Consider the following 12651-nt stretch of genomic DNA (forward strand, 5'->3'; position numbering starts at 1 on the left):
TGACGTCTCGACTATGTCGCACTCTGACATTCCTTAGCAACGAAATGATACTGACCACCCCGGCCAGACGCAAAGTGGCTTGATGACTTGGACAGAAACGTTTTGCGGTATGGCACATAGGTGAAATGCATTGCTTGTAAACGATGGGTACTTGACTATCAATGCTATGGACTATGAACAATTGGGTATGTTTGTGTTATGAGTTTTGGTATGAATCGCATCGTCGTCCTGTCGTTGTCATCGTCTCAACACACTCAGAACCTTGCCTTCTCACTACGACTTTCGCATCGCACTACCAAACTTCGTCGACCTTGCTTCGGTGAATACAGAAACCCTTCATCACTCATGTCAGCTTGGATCCTATGACCTCGACCACCGCATACTCACAGGAGTCACCCATTCCTTACATCCACATTGGACACCCGCCCAATCGAAATTTCCGATCTTCACTCCACATTTCTCGTTGGGGCATACGAGCTTGCCAGCAATTTGACCGCTTTTCAACACCGGTTCCATCCATGTCAACTGGTCAAGCATCAGTATTGCACTTCTGACATTGTCACTCAGGCCCGTCGCACACTCACCGGTTCAACAAAGTATCCTGAACATTTCGGGTTGACCAAGATCGGAGGTCCACCCCCTCCAAATCCGATATCACTACTTGCACTACCCCTTCTCTCCCTTTCACCACCGCTACCGCCCGGGGAGACAGCCGCGGGAGTCATAGCCAATAAACTCATCTTTCTCGCCGCAGTCTGAGCACCCGTCTTTTCTCCACTTGCTGTGGGTGGGAAAGCATGCAAAGGACTGTGACTCGTGCTTTCCCTCTCCGGACTAGAACCAGGGGAACTTGCAATAGGCGACGAGAGCCCGGTCATCCCTCCTCCCCCCATACGAAGTGCAAGCAAGTGAGGTGGTAGTCGCGAAGCGAGCTGTTCGGCCGATTGGAAAGTTCGGGTTGGTGCAACTGGCTCGGCAGTTTTCCCAGGTGACGATGCAGAAGAAGGTGCTCGAGACATGGTTTTAGGACTCGCACTGATTGCAGATGGAAGAAGATCCTTCTCCCCAATGAGTTTACCTTGCGTCGAGGTTTCCGGCGAAGACGAGGTGAGGACAAGTCCAGGTGTCAATGTTCGCGGTAATGGGACACCAGGCGAAATGGGTCCATTCCCATTCGTACTTCCGCTTCCACTGCCTGCTGACGAGTCTTTGCTTGGCTCCTTCTCCCGTTGACTGTCCCTGTCATAGATAGTCTGTCCCATTTCGGGACTCAGAACGATCGACGACATACTGGCGTTCCTCGATCTCGTCGCACCGGGTAATCCGGTGAGCGGGTTGATGACATCGCTAACGACAGAGGCCCGTCTCTCTCGTGCTCCTGCCCCAGAACCGTTACTGAACGACATCCTCGGCGAAGGGATAATAGATGTGAGTGACGGTGTGCGAGGTCGAGAAACAGGTATCGGCACTTGGTCGAGGATATGATCCATCATATGTTCGCGGACTGCCAGATGTCGTCGACACATCTTGCATCGGATCTTGCGTCGTCCATGGCCGCCCATCGGTGTCGGGGGGTTGCTAGGGGAAGGTGTACCGGGATATTTGGCCATCTTGTCGATTGAGGGGGCACCGCCGTCGCCGTCTGTCCAGATTGTTAGCATATGATACATCTCCAAGCGTAGACCAGCAGCTTACTCATGAACTGCGAGGTTGTCCTCTCCATGTAGAACTGTCTAGTTGAACGGTCTTTCAACGAGACTCTGCCATCTGCGTTGTAGAACAGCCCTAACTGGTGCCAGAACGTGTCAGACGGTCTGAACGAGGACTTGTCAGCATGGGCATGGTGTAGTCGCAGCACTCGTTGCACTTACTCGACCACAGGTCTCTTCTCCCTCAACATGTCCACCGCTTCCATGGGATCCAGGTCCATCGTCCTCATCAAGTACGCCGCGACGACACTCGCACTTCTGCTCATACCCGCTTGACAATGAACGAGCACACCACCTGGTTTCGGGTCCTGTGCAATTGGAGCAATCTCAAGTGCACGAGGGACAGGCGGGTCGTTCGCGGCTGAGGGGTCGAGAGAGCGGCGACGGGTTTCGAGAACAGATTGAATCCACGCGACGCAGGATGGGAGGTGCGTAAGCAGGTCTGTGTCGGCTGCATCGTCGATCTCTAACGGGTAGACGGATAAGTTGGAAGGGAATTCAAGTCGGGGTCGAAGGAGAGAGAGGATGTTGGTCTACAACAAATCATCCTCATCAGTATGCAATACGTATACGTCATTAGGACTATTGACTTACGATGCCTCTTTGTTCCAAACCTTCCGTGTCCATCGCAGCCACCAAATCACCGACCCATAACCCTTCCACCACTTCTTGTAAATGCACAACTTCACCTCTTCCATCGCCATCCTCGTCGAACCTGTCATCTTCTTCATAATACCCCTCCTCTTCGACCTCATCTTCCTCTCCCTGTTGAAGGTATCCTGCTTCCTCAGGATCATCAGCCCATCTCGCATACTGTTCTAATCGTTTTGCGGCGGCTTGTAAAGATCCAGTTGACGAGACTTCGCGATAGACATCATCAATTGCCGCGTCGTCGGGTTTGACAGCGTCGGTGGGTGGACCAGACTTCAACGTCGAATTGGAGCGTGTGGGTAATTTGGGTCGATCCATGGTGGATTGGTTGGGCAGGAAATGGAGAGAGAAAGGAGTGGAGTTGGGAAAAGCAGAAAGTATTTCGGTCTCGTCGTTCTCGATGGGAATAGATATGAAACAAAGGCTGACCAATTTATTTGGTTGGTTGAACGGTGCCTCTTATTGCGTTAAAGTTGACTTTGACTTTTGACAAACCAAAACAAGATTCGACGCTCCAACAACGTGGATTGGGACTGCAAGTTGCAGTCGCACAGAGAGAGAGGTCGTACTTCAACGTCCTGACTTGCCGGCGGATCGGATATTCGATCTCTCGATCTATGATATCTCGGCACGTCCTGACACGGAACGAGGGGGAGGGTAAGAGAGGAAGCGGATAGAGGCGGACAATGGCCCTTTTCTGTTTATGAGGTGGGTGAGACGAACAGAAGAAGAAAGGAAGTAGTTTGTGGTTGATATATAATGGAGAGAAAGGAGTGTAACCGGGTTTTGGGTGAATTCTTATATTTATGGTGCGGTTACAAACTTTTGCCACGCAAAACGTCACTTTGGTGCAAAAATAGGCCATTCTTATCAAGTGGATGGCGCAGCAAAGATCGGTATCAAGGAAATCTGACCTCTTTGCACAGAGCTGACTGGACAGGGAGTGAAGATCTCAATGACAGACAGACTGCCTGTTGGTTTGTGATAGCGAGTAGATCTCAGACAGGCCACCTTCACGCTTCCTAGTGCTATCTCGACCAACCATCGCTGACGAACATCTCTTTTTGACTTGCAACCAATGGACCCCATGAACCACATTTAGCCTCACTAAACATTCAGCCCCTCTGCACACCGTCCACGACCCCACCTTGCCCGAAGATGCAATTCATTCTTGTAATCCTACTACAATCTAGTCCGCATCGACACTTTTCGCTTAGATACCCTCTGCAAAGATGGTCAGTTCATTCCTTCAGATGAAGCGGTTGAAGAACTCACGAGAAAGGGCGGCGTTGAATCGGCTGACCTTTGAAGAAGCGGAAAGGTCGACTGAGAAAGGTCGTCAGCATAACTTTCACGGGAGAGGATACATCTACGTGACCACTCACTAGTCCTGTCTCCGAAGTCGACCAAGAGACCACCAATGACGGAAGGGTTAACCTGAAACAGACAACGTCAGTACATCGAATACGCTTTGTTGCATATGCTCCCTGCTTCGCTTCGCTGCGCTCCGCTTTACACCCACCTTGTTGACCACCTTCAATGTCTTGCCCTTTGCAACCTCGGTATCCTTGAGCGCCTTGTCCAACCTGTTCAAAGCCTTGTTGTCCAAAGGCTCGGCAGAAGTGACGATGACCTCGAGCTCGCCTCGGTAAGCTGAAATGAGAGAGTTGAAGTCGGCGAAAACCTTGGGGGCGGAGGAGAGTCGACCGTTCTCTGAGAGGACGGTGAGGAGGTTGAGGAGGATAGGGGAAGAGCCGGAAGGAAGGACGGAAGAGAGGGCTGAAGATCGCTCAGAAGCGGAAAGGGTGGGGTTTTCTGCGAGAGTATACATCGAGCAGATCAGTACTTAGATTAGATCTTACTATACAAATGTTCATATGTGCAAGTGAATGATCATCACTCACGGATAAAAGCAGCGACCTTGGCGTCCTCCTTGATCTTCTTGTCAAAAGCCTCAACATCCTTGGCGAGGGACTCGAGGTCTTTGGGGGACTTCTTCAAGGCGGCCAAGTAGGTGGAGGTAGCGTAAGTACCAGTGAGAGAGTTGAGCTGGATAGGGGCCTGTAATAAGGGGGTTAGACATAGCATGGCACAGCGAGTGGAGAAGAACACATCTACACACCTTGACAGTAGAGGCGGTAGCGTAACCCCTTGAAAGGACGGACCTCATGACGGAAGCCATTTTTGCGATTGTGTGGAGGGGGAGGAGGAGAGAGTGGTGAGTGGTAAGAGTCAAGGTGGTGATAACAGGCTACAACTCAATGATGCTACAGCAATGAATAGTCACAATCCACTGTCCACTGCTCGTCGTCGTCGGTCGGAAGGGAAGAGTGAGGAGAGAGGGGAACGGACGAGAGGGATATAACACCGGAATAGATCGGAGTTTTGATTGAATGTGGCACTTTTACTGCCTGGCTGTAATTGTTTATTTATCCGGAGGTAACTTGGAGGTAACTTGGACTAGGTCCACTTTTCACTTTCGGCCGTCCTTTCTTTTGTACAAAGATCATCCTTCTGCATCAATCATCATTTACTCATCATTCGACATCATCAGCAGGTACAATCACGCTTGGCAAGACATACCCCGACCGTCTCTTCCGACATACCATTGCAACGGCACCAGTATATCCACAAATCGATCTCTCGCGCAAATACCGCTTGCCACCCCCCTTTTCCCACTTGCTCCGATATAACCGGTGACCTTCTCACACGATGAGCACCACTCTCCCACTGTTCTCACTGTTGCCCAACAGTGGTTCACCATACCCACCCAGTCCGACGTTCTCAGATCCTTCCTTCCCAACCTCGTACGATGGCGGTTTCGCCTCTTCGATCGATCTTAGCAAATCACCATCTAACCGTATGTTCCAGCTATAATCTCTTGTTCATACCCCATAAAAGCTGATCGCTGTATACCTGTAGCCCTGCATAACTACTCCTTCCCCACACCTCCAGCTACCTCTTCGACTGGCACATCGACCTACAACAACCGACATTTGACATCATATCCTAATCTGATCCCTCCTAACTTTTCACATTCCTCTTTCCCCACAACGCCAGATCAAGACGACCCCACATCATCATACCTCGATCTGGACCTGTCACAACCCGGTCCATCAACCTATCATGCCAGTGCCAGAATGTACGATCAAATATCGCATCATACCGCTTCCGGTTCAGGATCAGCATTCGACGAGGTCAGTCTGCATGGGGGTGTTAGTGGACAAGGGAACGAATTCGTTCAACAGTCAGACGATGAAGACGACGATGATGTAGAGAGATCGAGGGATGGTGGTGACGAACTAGTCAAGATGGAAGGAGAGGACGGATCGGCTATAGGCGGAGATGGGGATGGAGATGTGGATAACGAGGAACCGCTGTATGTCAACGCGAAGCAATATCATCGGATATTGAAACGGCGAACAGCAAGAGCGAGATTGGAAGAACTGAACAGATTGGTCAGATCAAGAAAGGTGAGCGGGCTAGCGCGTACTCCACAGATTCAACCTGCAATAGCTGACTTGTACGTTACAGCCGTATCTACACGAATCACGACATCGTCATGCGTGTTCGAGACCGAGAGGAAAGGGCGGTCGATTCTTGACAGCAGACGAGATTGAAGCTCTCAAGAAAGAAGAAGCGGAGAAAGCTGAGATGGGAGGAGGTGTCGTTGAGCCAGTATCCGCTTGATGTTCAAGTTCACGTTCATGTCAAATAGCATTGATCGTATAGCGTTGATCGCATTATATACATATACACACGCATGTTGTCATACCATCTTTTCCCGTTCATCTCATAGAGTTGTGTAGCGATCTTTTGTGCATCTGCTAGAAGTCAATCATCATGCCACGATCTTAGTCGATGAAAGCCAGCAAGCCAGATGTTGGACTCGTGACATGTCTACCGTTGATCAGCTTCGTAGGTCGTGGGAATAGACACCTGTGGGCAGCTTGGCATTCATCGTTAATTGCATTAACGTTATTAATCGGGGACGAGCTAAGAAAAACAATGATAATTACGGCCGTAGGCGTACGCCAGACGTAAGAGGCGGAGATTGATCATATGTCCGTTCAAGCTGGGTGTCAGTCTTCCGACGTTTGGAGATTTCTGAATTCTCTAATTGATGTATAGTGATAGCTTGTGTTCTCAAACGTTTCGCAACGAATATCACGGCGTGCAAGATGTTGGCGATGCAAGAGCTACGTGCCGGTTTGCGTTCGACCGCCCCTACAATCAGCGTGGCTTTGAGATCCCAAAATCGACATCGACTCATATCTTCAACTATTCGATTGAACGATGAAACCCCTCATCGATCATCTGGCGAGGGCGAGACGGTAACCAAATCAGAGCAATCAACTCCACAGTCATCTGAAAACATCTCCGAGCCTTCCACTCGTGATGCAAGTGCTACTACCGGAGTCAGTAGAGATATGACACATTCTGCGGAATCGTCATCACGAGCTTCGGTCGTGCAGAACGTCGCTGAATCGTGAGTTCTCCTCCTCATCGATCTTTGCTGTCTTGCTGATGTGCGATACGTATCAGCGAGTCGCCTGCACGAGAGATCGATCCGGGCGTCGCTGACGAAGATCGTCAATTCGCTCAACTATTCGATACGCTAAGAGAGAAGTGAGCTGAGATCTCAGACCTTTGTTTTTGTGTCCCTAGCTGACGGTCGTTTCTCTGTCCCCGCCCAGGTGGCCCAAAGCTCGCCCTTCGACCACCTCCCCCGACACCGAGACCGACGGCGAAGTACCTTCACCTCGTCCTCAATCCATCGCATCTCGATTATCATTCTCACAATTCAGTACACCTTCTCCTCGAGCGCCTCGCGGTGTCCATTCGCGACAACGTCGATCGGCCGGTCAAACACCCCAGGAAGCAGAGACGTTCAACAAGATCTTATCTGACATCTTCTCAGATCTTCAATCTTCCGCTTCTGCTTCGGGCACCTCGTCATCTTCCACGTCAACATCTCGACTTGGCAGTGATGTTGGACCAGGATCGGGAGGTAGATTTGGAGGGACGAATACTCCTTTTGGCGCTGCACCTGGTACGACGCGAAACGGAAACGGAAATGCGATTGGCGGAGGTGGATTCGGTTTCGGACTCAGCGGCGATCGGGCAAAAGGACTACGACGTTTGTTCGATAGAGAGGGAGAGGAGGAGAGTGATGAGAGTGTGGAAGAGCTGGAGATGCTGAAAGAGGAGATGGAGGTGATTGGTAGCGATGTGGAGTTGTTGGAATGGGCAAAGAATAGGGTGTTCAAACCGTTGTCGGTGCCCGCGGCGCACGCAGTGACAAACGCAATTGTGTCTACGACTACCTCTGACACAGATGTGTCACCCGCCACCCCTTCCGCCTCCACCACTACCACTTCCCTAGACAATGCCACCCCACCCACCCTCCCACCGATATTATCGTTCTCCCGAGCTTATCCCAAGATCCTCGCACATCTCCTTCGCACCTTGCGTGTAAATTACAACTCTCCCCATCTCCTCTTATCAATCTTCCATCACGCCCAAACGTCATCTCTCGAGTCGTACCTCTCTGGATGTCTCACAGGCGCATATAACGAAGTCCTGATCTGTCGATGGGAGAGTTTCAGAGATCTGGAAGGTGTAGAAGCAGGTGTGAGAGAGATGGAAATTATGGGAGTGGAATGGGATTCAGGTACAGCTAGAATCGTAGGAAGAGTAGTTGAAGAAGTAGGTAAAGAAGTTTTGTCCTCTAAGACAAATGGACGATGGGGCGAAGAAGTTTTGGAAAGATTGGGAAAGTTGGAAAAGAAAGTTCAGAAGGACGTAAGGACTCAAGAGAGGTATTTTGAGAACACGCAAAAGACGAAACGAAGAGCGAGAGAAGATAGGGAACGTAAGTTGGAAAGAGAGGGGAGGGAGGGGAGAGCGGAGGAAGGGTTGAGTAGGATCTTTGGGTAATCTGTCGCTGAAGGGTGAGATGACCAGAGAACAGTGAACAGTTTTAAGCAATGCTTTGAAACGCAGAGGAGACGCGGGATTATACATGCATGGGTAACCTCTCTTGCTTGGGTGGCTTGGGAATGGGTTCAGATAATATACAACAATTATTTCGGTCTCCGTACTACTCGTCTCTTACTCTGGGTATCCTCCTCATCGCTGACTCGATGACATGTGCCGCACCTCGTCCACCTGGTCCAATTTTTGACTATTCAGAATTGTGGTTCATTCCCTTGGCTAGTTTCATTGCCCAGCTTCGAACCTGGCCTGACTCGACGCGAACAGTTTCTCTTGAAGCGCTAATAGCTCATCCTGGGTCATACCGTTCGTATCGGGTTGCGTTCTCGTGCGTTCCTACGTGATACGGTCAGTGTTCGTCTCAACCCCTGGGAGAGAAGAAGAAGGGAGCGGGGGAAGGGGGCAGGGTAAGAGGTCTGATTACGTCTAGTCAGCCGACTCACCTTCTGCGACTGCTTGAAATCCTTGTTGGATTCCTCTACCTCTGAAATGAAATCTTCGAAACCGAGTTGCTATCGATCATCAAACGAGCGGATATCAGTATATGCTTTCCCAACGACCAACGACCAAGTGCAATAAGTCCACGAAGTCCAAATCCCCCTTGATAGCTTATACGGTGGAACCTCGCCAGTCTAGATGGGTTCAGACGTCGTGAAACGCGCACCCACCTTTAATGCCTCAACGACGTGTTCTGGCGATATTGTCTTTTTGGACGATTCGTCGCATACCGTATTTGATTGTGTGGATATGAGTTTGACCCATTCTGAAGGGCATCCAAGAGATGTCAGTGTAATGGCCATGAAGTATCGAAGGGATCATCCAAGTGTCAACTGCGTCATATAGACGAGAGAGGGGGGGAAGGAGGTTACAGGTTGAACGCGAGTTTGTTTAGAAGAGAGGGGTTAGAGCTGGATGACACTCACCAACACAACATTCCACAATGACATCCTTTGCTTCCTTCGCACAACTTATGTCCTCTGGTAACATCTCTACGACCACCCATTCAACATCAGCTCGTGCCCTATATGAATCTGACAAATATACGTGTATTAGGCGTAGGGCGTGCCCAAATTGTTTGGTTTACCAGCGGCAATGTTCATACTTGCTGAACGTGTGATCACTCACCTTGGATGAGCTTGAACACCGTAGCTTTCGGAAGACCGATATCGTCATCTCCAACTGGTCCACCTAGATCTGACATTGTGCAGGTATTGCGAGGGTATTCCGATATGTAGAGTTGTAATTAAGAGGGAAAAGGAGGAATGGAATGGGATCAACAATTTGTGTTTTGGTCGTTCGTCCGCTCGCTCGCTCGCTCGTTGATTCCGGGTCCGGGACAAAAGTCAATGTTACTTCTCAACATTACATCTCTTCGTTTGACCACATCACTTGAACACCACTTCATACTATCGAGTGATCATTAGGACAGCAGCATGGCCAACTCGACTCTGCGCGGCGCGACGTCCATCCATGGTGGTAATCCCCAGGTGCGCGACTCTCCCCTGCTCACCCTCTATTCCACCCTGCAACTCGCATGACATACAAATCTCTATGCTGTAGCTGTCACTAGTACGCTTGCTGACGACTCGCCCCTCTTAAGTACCTCATCGAGAAGGTGATTCGAGCGAGAGTGTATGATTCTCTATATTGGAAAGAACAGTGTTTCGCCCTTACCGGTGAGTCCGCTACCATCTCAACCTGCGTATATGCCCAGATCTCAAGCCCAAAGCTGATCCTCCGTTTTATGCAATCAGCCGAATCAATCATCGACAAAGCGATCATTCTTCACGCCGTAGGAGGTGTGACAGATCGCAATACGCCTACACCTTTCATATCTCTTACTCTGAAGCTATTACAATTACAACCAGAGAAGGAGATTCTGATAGAATACTTACTAGCAGAGGAGTTCAAGTGAGTCATCCCACACACTGCCCGCTCATTGATGAAGCGGCTGATCATCCGTGCCTTTGTGGTGTAGATATCTACGAGCTCTAGCTGCATTCTACATACGATTAACATTCCGCTCGATGGAAATATACGAGATACTAGAACCGTTGATGAAAGATTATCGGAAACTGAGAATACAGCATGCCGGTGAGTCTGAATGAACCCTTCTCACCATGTCCTGCTCTTTTGATGAAGCTGACTCTGTGTTATCTGTATGTATGTCTTTCAGGCGGATACTCTCTCCAGCACTTTGACGAATTCATAGATGATCTCTTGACGAAAGATCGAGTGTGTGATATCATCTTACCGCGATTGACGCAGAGAGGGGTATTGGAAGAGACGGAAGGTTTGCCTCCTCGAAAGAGTTTACTGGTGGGTGTTTCGCATTTCCCCTCTCATTTCTCTACCTTCCTCACTCAAGTTAGTGAGACGCTTACATTCGACACCCCGCACCTTCACTTTACAGGACGAAGAAGCGCTCGAACGAGATCAGATGGACGACGACGACGAAGAACGTTCCGACGGCTTACCTCGAAAGAGACCACGTCTCTCTTCATCTTCCCAAACACCGCCTTCTTCTCCCGACATCCGTGGTCGGAGACGGTCCAGATCCGCCTCTTCTGGATCTGATTCTGATAGGGATAGATATATTTCCAGATCGCCCTCCCGATCAGGGTCGGAAGGTGGAGAAGTGGGTGATACGAGAGGGAGATATATCTCGAAAAGTCCAAGTTTGTCCCCTGATCGTGTGGTGGTCGCCCTGGAAGATGATGAGAAGTTGGAAGGGGATGTGTGAAGCACGGCACGTGGGAGCGAAGGATGTAGAGCTCATATCGTCAATCACTATGCGCACAACATCATCGCATATGTACAATGTATTTCGTAATATCACCTAACCGTCCACTCTACACTGATGTAATCGTCTCTAAGAAGTTTCTACAACCTTGTTTTCTGCGCAATTCCCGCCCTAGAACGTCGGAGCCAAACCCATCCTCGCAAATCCTATCGCCATATCTATAGCAGCTTGAACCCCATCCACTACAGGAACGGGGAACCCCGCTCGTTGTGCTATCTTATCTTCCAAGTCCGCTCGCATGGGTGCCATTCCCTATGCGCGGTATTTCCATCAGCACCACCATCTCTCTCACTCAAGCCCCACGAAGTGGACGATATCATGCTAGGATTACTCACCGCACAACCTAATACGATGACCTTCGCTCCTCTCTCGACGAGGGAAGTTGACGCTTCCAATAACGCTGAAGAAGGTCCGTCGCCATGTAGACTAATAGCGTTGAATCCTGTTCCTTTCGTACCTGTATAGCGAGTAGGGGAGATGCCTAATGTTCGGACAGCTTCATCGAATAACGGTTCCCATTCTGCGTTCAATCGGGGAACAAACACCCAGAAGTCAGCTGGTGATATGACGTATGATTTGTAGTAATAAGTTGGGATTGACGGAGTAGCGAGTATGCCACCATTGAAAGGTTAGGATTATACACGACCCATGCTCTGTGATGGTATACAGACCACACTCACGAGGACCTGTCGTAGCGATTCCGAATGTCGGACCTAACTGCATCGCAAACCAAATACTAGCTTCGAGAATCCCCACGACCCTCGGAACGTCCTTCCCCATTCCTAAAATCTCCCTCAAAGCCGGAACGAGGGGATGTGACGAGAAACATCCCACAACTACAGCAGAATACCCCGCTAATTTCTGCTTCACACTCTTCCCTCTATCGCTTGGTGTACTTGTTTCGGTGTCATAGCCTAGATGCTGCAATATGACCTGAGTAGAGAGGATACCGTCCAATGTCCCGTCGATCGAGGGTGGAGCGGGGAGTGGCGCGGTATATAGATGGATCAAGACTGACTCGCGAGGCAGCGAAGAAGAGAGGAAAGAGTGCGTTTCGGTCGTGAAGGACGTGGTGGAATTGGGATTTATATATAAAATCCGGATAGGAGAGGTGTCAACACCCAAAGAGAGGACATTGTCGAGCATGTCTGATGCTCTTTCAGGTGATATGGGAGACTCAAACACCTGTCACGACAGAGATATGGCTGTAGTTCGCTATCAATGTTATCCACGAGTAAGGTTCATCATCTTATCTATCGGAGGCCGGATACTGAATCGCGGGGTATGACAATCTTACGTAACTTCGCCCGGTGTATCGGATCGTATGTCGCTCTTTAGCATCTGGACGGAATGACGATCATGCATGCATAATGCGCAGTGGGTATCGGTTCGAGCTGACCGCTACTTTGACTTGACATAAACATACAGGTGGCAGCCTTTGACGAGAGATTGACACCAAATCCCGAAGATCAGGTCACATAACCTCAAGAG

General features: G+C 49.9%; 7 protein-coding genes across 7 annotated transcripts; 3 read left to right on the forward strand and 4 right to left on the reverse strand.

Moving 5' to 3' along the window:
- Window positions 1-292: 292 nt before the first annotated feature.
- Window positions 293-2678, reverse strand: CI109_102925 (uncharacterized protein; the record flags this gene model as incomplete). The annotated part of the gene is made up of 6 exons (XM_065967215.1): window positions 293-334; window positions 388-525; window positions 585-1642; window positions 1696-1814; window positions 1872-2242; window positions 2304-2678. 6 exons carry the CDS (start codon window positions 2676-2678, stop codon window positions 293-295), a joined length of 2103 nt encoding a protein of 700 aa, XP_065823287.1.
- An 895-nt stretch (window positions 2679-3573) lies between these two features.
- On the reverse strand, window positions 3574-4542 carry CI109_102926 (ATP synthase F1, delta subunit; the record flags this gene model as incomplete). Its single annotated transcript, XM_032001312.1, has 6 exons — window positions 3574-3584; window positions 3636-3686; window positions 3746-3797; window positions 3883-4175; window positions 4265-4421; window positions 4483-4542. 6 exons carry the CDS (start codon window positions 4540-4542, stop codon window positions 3574-3576), a joined length of 624 nt encoding a protein of 207 aa, XP_031864202.1.
- Window positions 4543-5072: 530 nt separating this feature from the next.
- Window positions 5073-6050, forward strand: CI109_102927 (transcriptional activator HAP2; the record flags this gene model as incomplete). The annotated part of the gene is made up of 3 exons (XM_032001313.1): window positions 5073-5220; window positions 5283-5833; window positions 5895-6050. 3 exons carry the CDS (start codon window positions 5073-5075, stop codon window positions 6048-6050), a joined length of 855 nt encoding a protein of 284 aa, XP_031864203.1.
- Window positions 6051-6541: 491 nt separating this feature from the next.
- On the forward strand, window positions 6542-8300 carry CI109_102928 (uncharacterized protein; the record flags this gene model as incomplete). The annotated part of the gene is made up of 3 exons (XM_032001314.1): window positions 6542-6849; window positions 6906-6989; window positions 7058-8300. 3 exons carry the CDS (start codon window positions 6542-6544, stop codon window positions 8298-8300), a joined length of 1635 nt encoding a protein of 544 aa, XP_031864204.1.
- Window positions 8301-8582: 282 nt separating this feature from the next.
- Window positions 8583-9558, reverse strand: CI109_102929 (uncharacterized protein; the record flags this gene model as incomplete). Its single annotated transcript, XM_032001315.1, has 5 exons — window positions 8583-8693; window positions 8801-8869; window positions 9026-9120; window positions 9281-9346; window positions 9483-9558. 5 exons carry the CDS (start codon window positions 9556-9558, stop codon window positions 8583-8585), a joined length of 417 nt encoding a protein of 138 aa, XP_031864205.1.
- A 232-nt stretch (window positions 9559-9790) lies between these two features.
- On the forward strand, window positions 9791-11100 carry CI109_102930 (uncharacterized protein; the record flags this gene model as incomplete). The annotated part of the gene is made up of 6 exons (XM_032001316.1): window positions 9791-9844; window positions 9958-10033; window positions 10112-10268; window positions 10336-10451; window positions 10534-10676; window positions 10771-11100. The coding sequence occupies 6 exons, from the start codon at window positions 9791-9793 to the stop codon at window positions 11098-11100; spliced, it is 876 nt and encodes a 291-aa protein (XP_031864206.1).
- A 171-nt stretch (window positions 11101-11271) lies between these two features.
- CI109_102931 (uncharacterized protein) lies at window positions 11272-12306 on the reverse strand (the record flags this gene model as incomplete). The annotated part of the gene is made up of 3 exons (XM_032001317.1): window positions 11272-11412; window positions 11496-11680; window positions 11841-12306. The coding sequence occupies 3 exons, from the start codon at window positions 12304-12306 to the stop codon at window positions 11272-11274; spliced, it is 792 nt and encodes a 263-aa protein (XP_031864207.1).
- Window positions 12307-12651: the final 345 nt, after the last annotated feature.

The sequence above is a fragment of the Kwoniella shandongensis genome, chromosome 5, assembly GCF_008629635.2.
Source record: "Kwoniella shandongensis chromosome 5, complete sequence".
In the NCBI taxonomy this organism is placed as follows: domain Eukaryota; kingdom Fungi; phylum Basidiomycota; class Tremellomycetes; order Tremellales; family Cryptococcaceae; genus Kwoniella; species Kwoniella shandongensis.